This window comes from Diplotaxodon limnothrissa, linkage group LG18 (genome assembly GCF_057381915.1).
Source record: "Diplotaxodon limnothrissa isolate DT_005_m linkage group LG18, D_limnothrissa_male_GT1.1, whole genome shotgun sequence".
Taxonomy (NCBI): domain Eukaryota; kingdom Metazoa; phylum Chordata; class Actinopteri; order Cichliformes; family Cichlidae; genus Diplotaxodon; species Diplotaxodon limnothrissa.
Window position 1 is genome coordinate 21,699,607 of NC_140613.1, and position 9,907 is coordinate 21,709,513.

A 9,907-nucleotide genomic window follows, 5' to 3' on the forward strand; every position below is an offset into this window, starting at 1 on the left:
AGAGCTGCACCGAAAACAACGCCAGCATTCGCGCTGCAGTCCCCAGCTGTGTGCTGATCGTCGTTTGATAGCCGAACGAGTGAGCTTCCACACGCTTCTCAGCTTGCAGATCACACAGGCTACACCCGAGCAAGGCTTCGTGTTTGTCTGCACGTCAGCAGCGAAGGCAGGCACAGATGTTTCAGCTCACCTCGAACAGCTTCATGTTCTGCCGCTGTGATTTGCATCCTGTGAGCTCAGCATCAGACACGCTGGCTACAGAGAGGCGAACGCTTCAATTTATGGCATTTTTCACAAAGTACTCATTGGAGTGCCTCTTAAGATTCCAGTCATAGCTTTAACAAGTCACATAGTTATTCACGCAAATTCTGGTATCTCAAGCATCACGTTTTAGACCCTACGCTATGCTTGTCTTTAACGGCCCGCTCGAAACAGTTTGAAATGTTCAGTTGCTGTCATGGAAGAAGTGTAAGGAGTCTTGGTTGGCTGCACATCAGTGCTCACGTTCTACTTCCTGCGTTACTGTCGAGGAGAACCAATATTTCAGTTTTATTTTAAATCGTAATGCTCAGCTTTACAGCATCACTGAGATTTTCTTGAAACCTCTGCTCCACGAAGAGAGATGGCATCACCTCTCTGAAACTCATGCGGCTATTAATAATGAAAAGCGACAAAGCACAGAGGTCACAGAGTAACCTGGAAGGCTGCTTCTGTTGACCCAGTGTGCCGACTGCAGGTGTTCCCAGCTTTATAAACGGCATTCAGTTCAGTTGTTCTCACCTGGATGATTGAGCACGCATCAAGACAAAGCACGTAGCATTTAATCTAGAAGTAGATCATTCATCTTCACCACACATATCTCCTGATCACAGATACAAGAGCAGCTGTGACAACCAAACAGAAAGGACGATCAGTAGAATAAGGCTGAGACATTTTTATCCCCAAAAAACCCAACAAAAATCCAGTTTAACAGACGAAGGCAACATTATATTCTTCATTTAAAAAGAACAGGCTCCACTCATAAACGCTTTCAGATTTTGTATTATTTCCCTTTATTATTTGCATATTTTTTTTGCTTCCTATTATTTCATAAATAAGATATTTTCAAGAAACATTGCTTGCATGGAACGAAACACAGTCTTACATTCAAAACATGTACAGTTAAGGCATCAGAGTACGTAGAGTAAAACACCAACAGGGAAATCTATGTGACACGTGCTACATACTGCAACAGCCGGAGCTGCAGTCACTGAAGGACAGACTCAGATTACACATCACAGAAAAAGCCACAACATTTAGACGTATAGTTTCAGATAGTAGAAAAATACTAACAAAGGCTCATTTTTTTTCCGTAGCCCTGTACGGCAAGGTCAGCTCTGGTATCTATCATAGTGAGCGGGTCTTTTTACATTCAGAGACTAGGGGTGATGGTGGCGCTTCTGGTACGGATGAGAGCCTTGTGAGAGGCGCGAGGTCTTGCAAGCCCTCCTGCGTAGACGCCTCTCGTGCATCAGGAGCTGGAGGTGCTCTAGCTTACAGTGCAGCGTTTGATTCTCCTCTGTGGACGAGTGCACGACGGGACCCTCGTGGGCTACGTCACCTACAGAGAAGAAGAAAGAAATGGGTCAGACACGTGAATGTTAAGGTGTGCTCTCCGCCATTAATTACTGCATTGGTCATAAGAAATACACTCAAAAGCCACTTTGTCAGGCTTAATTTATATGTCTGCTCATTAATGCAAACATCCAATCAGCCAATAACACGCAGACGTGGTCAAGACGACCTCCCGAAGCTCCGACCCAGAATCAGTTTGTTTCTCTGACGCAGTAAAAACACGACTAGTTGAATTTTCTAAAGCTGCAGCTGTCAGATGCTTCGTCTTGTTCCACCACCTGTCAAAACCCTCAAAGTTTCCTCAGCTATGAGGTGAAAGAAAAGCACCTAACTATGTAGAAGTGATTGACAGACAAGCTGCGAGGCAACTGCTCTGCTTGATTTCCTCATATTTTCAGCTCTAATGCAAACATACAAATCCACGAGAAACCCCGTCAGCACGAGAGAATCGCAGCCTAATAAGGAAGCGTAAACGCTCGTGGATGCGCTGTCGTTAACACCGCCTGTTAAGACTGTAATAGTCTTTATACTCACGCAGGCCCGTGTAACTGCTGCACAAGTGCTGCGTGACTAAATATGACGCAGCACAGAAACACGAGCGCGTTTTATTCTCTGGGGGCCATAAACAGTCTCCTTTTTTATTGTTTTTGTTTCCATTTCCCTGTCCTGATTTCTAAAATGCACACTATTCCAGTATTTGCATGCATTTACATGCGTGTGATGATGACATGCTCTCCGAGTTTCCAAAATAATATTAGCTTGAGCTGACCTGGAGCGCCGCAGAGGGGCTCTGTCCTCTGCATCGCTGGTGGTCTGGGCTCTTCTGCTGTGAGCAGCGGGCTGACTTCAGCGCCTTGAGCAGGACAGCGGTGTAGAGGATGAGGAACTGGAGCCCCCTGGTGGTGGTAGGCGGCTCTGAGGAGGTCGTTGAGGATCTGGAGAATAATGGCGACACCACGTCGAGGATGACTGAAACCGCTCTGACTGCAAGGGGCCAGGGTGCCTGAGAGGATAGAGGAGTCATTACTACTTTTTTCTCTACTTTTCCTAAAAACAGCTGTTCAAAAGGTCATTAGATTAGAAAGAGTGCCCTTATAGTTGCAACACTAGGAAACATCACTGGTTTATGTTAATCAGACCAAACAAAAACTGCTGAGCAGTGTCCAGATCAGACGTACCAGAGAAAGTCCCAGAGAAGATGCCAGGTGAGTGTCTCACGAAACTCTCTATGACAGCTCCTGGAGGATTGGGCAGCTGTGCAGTGGATGAAGCATCAGCATTACTCTGTAAGGGACAAATATCCACCTTAAGGAATAAGTCTGAGTAATAAAATATTCTTTTCTCACTAATTTAAATTCAAAAAGACTATTGTGAAAATTCGGTTACGCGTTAACGTGGATGACTTCTGCGTTAGAGTGTGTGTGGCTAACCTCTGTGAAGGTCGAGGCTGCTGTGGGGCTCAGGGGTGCCGGGCTGGAGCCGATGGGACCGGCTGAACAGACCGGTGCAATCGCTCGCAAAGGAGAACCCGGATGTGGAGAACCACAGGGCAAAAGAGGAGAAGGAGCGTGCGGAGATCCGTGCTCAGAGTGGGAATTAAGCAGAGAAGAGGGATTACAGCAGTTTGTGGCAGGAACGCTACTGGATGGAACCGAAGGGTTTTGTGAGTTCAGTGAAGTTCTGGCTCCCTGAGTGTTAAACTGAAACGAGGACAAAGAGTCAACAGAGAATGGAGTTGCAGATGAGGCCTGTGAAGCTGATGTGGTAGCAGGTCCAGTGGTGGAGGTCCACGCCGAGGCAGAGTGAGGGTGGTTCGTGCTGCTGGCCGTCTGCGCATTGCTGCCGTGAGCCTTTGAGTCCAGCAGCAGCTCCTTCACGTCCTGCGCCGACAGCTGGAGCTCCACACACATCACGTGGGCACCGATTCCAAGGTTAATGTTCAGAGGTGAGCGCCCAGACAGGAAGTCGTTAATCTGCAGGGACAGACAGGAAAGTTTCACTCTTCTTCTCCCGGTGCTATCAGTTTACAGCACAGTTATCTGAAACCACAATACACTGATAACCAAGAAAACCATGAGAAATTCATGGATGTTTCCCATGAATTTCTCATGTGGGTCAATTTGAATGGCTTCAATGACGTAACCTCTGATTACAGAGGAATCTACCACACAGAGATGTAAATTTAAATAGCAAATCTGCCGCTTTGCTTCACCACACCTTTATTAAAGCTTTAAAGACTGTGTAGTGTGTGTGTCTGTGTGGGTTATTGCCTCTGGTAACTACAAAAATGATGAAGGTTATCTCACCTATGTATGTTTTAATGTTATTAATTGGATCCGATGTTTGTTTTTATGCATCTATGTTGCAAAGTCTCTCTTGTAAAATGGATCTTTGACCTCAGTGGGCCTAACCTGGTTGAATAAAGGATACATAAAAATATATATCTTTATTGAACAATCACTCACAGCGCAGGCTGGGAAAAGTAAGTGAACTCTTGTCTCACAAAGATGAAATATAGAGCAGGACAGCGCAGGATGTGGAAAAAGAGAAGCGTGAGAAATTATTTGAAGAGGTGGACGGGTGCAAGATGAAGGCCAGATACGCTGTCTAAAGTAATTTATTTTTTTTTAAACTTCATATTAAAGACTTGTTGGAAGTGGCTCAAAGTTTACTAGAATGTAAAATATACTGCTGCAACGCAGAGGATCCGGAAAGGATGGAAAAGAAAGTTCAAAAGGAGAAAGGAAGAGAAAATGATAAATAAAGAGAAAGAGAAGAAGCGACACGTCATGAAGAAGAAGGAAGAGAACAGATGGACAAAGATATCAGCATATTGTGAGAAAAGACAGCAAGTATGAGAAACAGCTGTGATGATAAAGACAAAAATAATAAAAGAAAAAAGGGAAGTAAAGAAGGGACTGGGGGGTAGAAAGAGGAACCGGTAACGGCTCCAGCATTCCTCCCCCTGAAGTCTCACCCCCACCCCTTCTTTCCTAAACTGTAATATTGTAATAATAAATAGATAGGATTACATTTCTCCACCCTGACTGTCTGTGAATGTTTGCTGCTTGTGTTCAGTACAGAAAAGAAAAGTGCAGTTGTTTTTGTGCTATTATTAGGACTCTATATGTGTACAGGTCAGTCCTCATTTTACGAGTACAGTAATACTGAAATAAAAAGTAAAAGTAAGATGGAAATCCTGATAATTACAGGCTGAATGACGTGTGTGTAGCCAAAACTATGCACCTCCGAACTTGGTCTTTAGACGAGTAATTATTGATTGATTTTTTTAAAGGGTTTTTAATACGTTTCTCTGCCTCATTCATGCATTCAACCGGTTTCTACCATAGACTGTACACCCACCAGCCACTTTGTTAGGCACACCTGTTCTGCGACTTGTTAATGCAAATATGTAATCAGACAATCACTCGACAGCGACTTAACACATTTAGGCATGTCGGCATGGTCAAGACGAGCATCAGAGTGCGGAAGGAAGGAAAGGCAAAAAAAAGAAGCCTTGTTTACTGCGTCAAGCTGATAGGAAGGCAACAGGAACTCAAATAACCACTTGTTACAACCAAGGTATGCAGAAGATAGGCTCTGAAAGCACAACACGTCGAACCTTGAAGTAGATGGGCTACGGTAACAGAAAACCACACTGGGTGGCTCTCCTGTCAGCTAAAAACAGGAAACTGAGGCTACAGATCACACGGGCTCACCAAGACTGGACAACAGAAGACATTCAGCAGTTACAGAAGGAATTAGGTGCAAACTACAGGAAAACGTGGATCCATCCTGCCTTGTGTTAATAGTTCAGGCTGCTGGTGGGGCAACGACTTTGTGCCCCCTTATTATCAGCTGAGCACCCTTAAAACACAACAGTCTACCTGAGTATTGTTGCTGACCATGTCCATCCCTTTATAACTACCAGTGTAGCGTGTTCTGATGGCTGCTTCCAGCAGGATAACACATCAAAGCTGAAATGATCTCATTCTGGTTTCTTGAACTGCTCTCTAATGGCCTCCACAGGCACCTTTAGAACCAGTAGAGCACCTTTAGGATGTGGTGGACAGGAGATTCAGTTCATGGATGTATCTGTGTGGGGCTATGATGTTAATATAAACCAAAGTCTCTGAGTTTCCTGCCGTGAAGAATCAAGACAGGTTGGAAGGCAAAATAGAGTCCGACCGAGAACTAATAAGCTGTATTTAATGAAATGGGTGCATGCAATAATATAATAGCAATATTATTACATGCAAACGGTAGTTTCTAGTGTTTACTTCAAGCATACAGTGAGAAAGAATTAAAACGCTCACCTGGACTTCTGTTAAACTTTCCAACACATCCATAACAGTCCTTTCAGCCCTGGTAGTCGAGCACTGTGCGGCACAATATAATAAACAGTCTGATTATATGTGTGCGTCAAAGTTACAGAACAGCCAGTCTAAGATGTGCATTAGTTTACGTACCAGTAAACCAGCTTCGATGACTGGGACCAGAGTCAGTTTGCTGCCATCTGTTACACCCTGGTCCAGGAGCGTCCCTGCAGTCAGGTGCCTAATTTATAATACATAAATCAGCTTTAATGGGTCAAACCGGGGGGAGAAACCCCACATACGCATCAAATACGCGGATTAAACGTAATTGCTTTACCTAAACTCCCGGAAGTGCACAGCATGCAGGGTAAAGCAACAACTCACCTGTCTTTATGCAGGAGTACGATCCTGTCCGTGTGCAGTCTGAGTTTCTGGGAGATGCGCGCTTTCAGGGCCTCCACGGTCTCCCCCCGGGGGACGGTCAGCTCCACCGGGCTGCCGGCCGTGGAGGTGATGCACAGACGCATGGAGGACTGGCCGCTGGAGACCCCGGCCCCGCGGCTTGCACACTGGAAGGCGGTGACGCTACAGAGACCCCGCTGCTGCTGCTCCATTCACGAACACTGGCTGCTTTAAACTCGGGCTCTGGTCGCTGGGATGACCTGAAGCGACGCGCTGCGGGGCTCCTGTGCTCGGGTCGTCACTGCTCCTCGATGTGAAGCATCCCTGAAACCACGACAAGCCGCAGACTGCACACCAGTTCCTCTTTCTGTCTCTGACAAGCGCAGCTCCACTCCTCCAGCGTGAAAATACACCCCGACCCCTGGCAGGCCGAGGCCCGCCCACTTCCCATCACAACCAATCGGAGAGGGACACAAGACTACGAAGGCTTCATTGCCCAATCTGAAGGAGCTCTGCTTCACGTGGCTTTTTTTCACCCAACTCGCCATTCATAAATGACGCAATCCGCAGTGCACATTTTGTACAGAATCACAAAAAAACATCCGACTGTAGTAATTCTTAAGATTTAAACTCTGGGGATTCTTCACGTTATTAAAAGATTATACCAGAGATGCTTCTGTACCGGCAGGGGGGTTAGTTCTGACCCCCCGCGATGACACTGCATCCCTCTAAGGAGGTGACTATTTTGTTAAACACCCACTCCTTGGCATGAAAACAGCGTCGCCTATTTTTATGCAAAACCTTTAAGGAACTGGAAGCTCCTACAGCATGAAAGGCACAGAAAATCCTCACCGACATGCAGTGGAGTCAAACACGTGGATTCATGAAAACCTGAGAAGTTTGAGCTGATTAAAACATGAGCATAATCAAAAGTATCCCTAACAACTTTTCTAAAGTTTTAAAAATACATATTTTTCTGAGGAAAGAAAGCATTCAGAGAAATGGTAAACAGACTGGTTCTTACATAGTGCTTTTCTACTCTGCAGATGCACTCGAGGCATTTTATACCACATGCCTCATTCACCCATTCCTGCAGGGGGTTTTCTACAGCGAAGTGTTTTCTATCTGACATTGACACACATCTATAGTCTGATGAGCACATCAGAGATCTACTTGGGGTTCGGTATGTTGCGTAGGGATACTTTGGCACATAGTCTGGAGCAGTCAGGGATCAAACCACCAACCTTTCAATTAGTGGATGACCTGCTCTACCTGAGGTATGTCAGTAAAAGCCTCCAAGAATCTGATATCAGGGTAAGAACATACATCATACAGGGATAATCAACCATTTATTCTTATGTTTCTCGCATTTAGCAATGATGTAGAATTTCACCGTTCAATCAGTGGGATGAGCGCTCACAGAGAGCCCATCTCTGGTCTGGTCGAGGCTGCACCTGTCATGTGATGCACAGCCGAGTGGACTGGCTTGGAGTAAAGTGAGGTATGAAGCCGAGGAGTGAAGAGAAATGGAGCTCATATGTGTCTCCTCACGGTGGCTAAAAATAACCATACCCACAGCACCCCCGTTTTACAGCCTGCGTCACTGCACTTCCACATGACCTGCATCACCTCACACCCTCACTCACCTCTCTCCCAAACGCAGACATGCAGAGCTTCTTTCATCACGTCTTTTCTGCCTGAAAAACCTCGGCATCCCTTGCTGTTCTCCTCTGGTTTCCTTTGCATAACTGTTTCAGCAGTCACCGAGCTCTCTCTGTGCCTTGTATAACTGATACGAGAAGTTTATGCACAGGAAAACCAGTTTTTTAACCACTGCTGACTTCACTGGAATTTAGAAGGAATCCCATGCTGACCTCTCCCTGATCTTTTCTCCTTTAAATAACTCCCTGAACTTCATGTTCCAGTGATATTTTCATGGAGGATCTGACCTCCCTTTGGAGATTGCGTTCTCCTCCTCCTCCTCTTTTTCTTCCTCGTATTTCTCTCCGTTCACTCCAGCGCTTTGCTGAGAGGAGTGAGATGAGAGAGGCCGCTGCTTTACATTCTTCAGGCCTCACAGAAAACAATTCCACAGGATGTCCTGCTCTTCGGAGCATGCACAGACGCAGCTCTGACGTCAGCCCTCCAAGAACACACACGCACACACACCCACTGCGTCCATCCTCTCTTTCTCATTCCTCCCACCCCAACACGGCCTCTCCTGGCATCATTTCCCAGATGTTTCAGTTCCCTGGCAGGCTGATTTACCCCTTGTATTTCCTGGAATTTTTTTTTTAGATAAAACAGTCGTATGTGACGAATTTTATCTGAAATATTTTAACAAAGACCTCACTGATCAGCTAAGAAAATCTAGATGGAATGTAGCTTTTAGACACCACTAATAAGAACGCAATAAAGAAAGAGGGCACTACTGTTTGTTTCATTCATCTGTTGTTGCCGTTTTATGACACAGCACAATAAGATCAAGGAGATTAAGATGCAAAGAAATAACTATTAAAACTACAAGAACAAAAGTGACAAGTAGAATCACAAAACACCACGCACTGAGCAGATCTCGTTTAAAACCATTGAGTCTTTGTTGATTTGTAGCTCCACCTTTCCAAAGCATTTATTAACATATGCCTTAGTTCCCTTTAAGTACACCCACGCTGTGAGGCAAGTCAGTTCCAGTGTACTGTGATCATGTGTAAATGGTGACAGTGTAGCCTGTGAAAGGAGGCGTAATACAGTCTTCCTAGTACAGATTAGAGATAGAACTAAAAAAAGCTAGAAAATCCAAAGATGTCTAACACATTGTACTCAAAGGCCAGTGTTACAGATCTGGCACTGAGCCACTTTGCTATATTCAGTTTTCTTCCCTACTCGTGCAACTTGTTCATTAATTATTATCCAAAACAATCACCATGTTACAAAGATAGCGCTCCACACGTGCCGTTCCCTCTGAGATCTGTCACGTCCGCTGAGTAATACTTTAACAGCTTTGATATGCGGAAAACATTAAAAAAAAGTAGAATTTCCTCTTTTCTGCAATAATTTTAGATGCTGTTCCAACATGAATGCTGTCTTATTCTTTATTTATCAGGATACTGATACTCTCATATGCGGCAGAGAAAGTTATAAATTTTTCTTATTTTAATAAGAAAAACTCATGTCCATGATGAGTCTCTCCATATAATTAGGGTTATCTGGCCTTATCCACTGTGCCTCATTGTATATAATGAAAAGTGTATTTACATTTCAAGGGAAGAGCTCTCTCTGGCTTTTTGAGTAATTAGGTTCTTGTTAATGGAAAAAGGGTTTGAGGAGATTAATATATTCCAAAAAAGTGACCTGGAAGAAAAGAGAGAACACATTTAAGACCGTAGCAGCTTAGTCACCGGTGGCAGAGGACACCGTCACAGTTTCCTGTGCCCAACACATTAATGTGTACCGCCACTGAATAAATACATTTTGGTGATTTCAGTCACCCTGAACTGATTTCCCAAGTTGAATTAAATCACTTGTCACGTGTGGTTATTTCTGTCGCTCAGCTTTGAACCAGTTCTCGAAAGTTT

The 9,907-nt window shown here is 44.7% G+C and overlaps 1 protein-coding gene across 1 annotated transcript; it reads right to left on the bottom strand.

The window, feature by feature from the left end:
• Positions 1-1,045: 1,045 nt before the first annotated feature.
• Positions 1,046-6,710, bottom strand: LOC146613555 (midnolin-A-like). Its single transcript, XM_085378641.1, has 7 exons — positions 6,315-6,710; positions 6,084-6,171; positions 5,931-5,993; positions 3,045-3,587; positions 2,793-2,898; positions 2,384-2,617; positions 1,046-1,600 (listed from the first exon to the last, which is right to left on the bottom strand). The coding sequence occupies exons 1-7, from the start codon at positions 6,542-6,544 to the stop codon at positions 1,419-1,421; spliced, it is 1,446 nt and encodes a 481-aa protein (XP_085234767.1). The 5' UTR covers positions 6,545-6,710; the 3' UTR covers positions 1,046-1,418.
• Positions 6,711-9,907: the final 3,197 nt, after the last annotated feature.

Bases quoted from the DNA above. Each gene is read 5' to 3' on its own strand.
- LOC146613555 (XM_085378641.1), bottom strand. From the start codon at position 6,544: ATGGAGCAGCAGCAGCGGGGTCTCTGTAGCGTCACCGCCTTCCAGTGT. The intron at 6,172-6,314 runs GTGAGTTGTTGC...ATTATAAATTAG, and splicing joins GTACTCCTGCATAAAGACAG to GCACCTGACTGCAGGGACGC. The intron at 2,618-2,792 runs GTACGTCTGATC...CTATCCTCTCAG, and splicing joins CTTCTCTGGGACTTTCTCTG to GCACCCTGGCCCCTTGCAGT.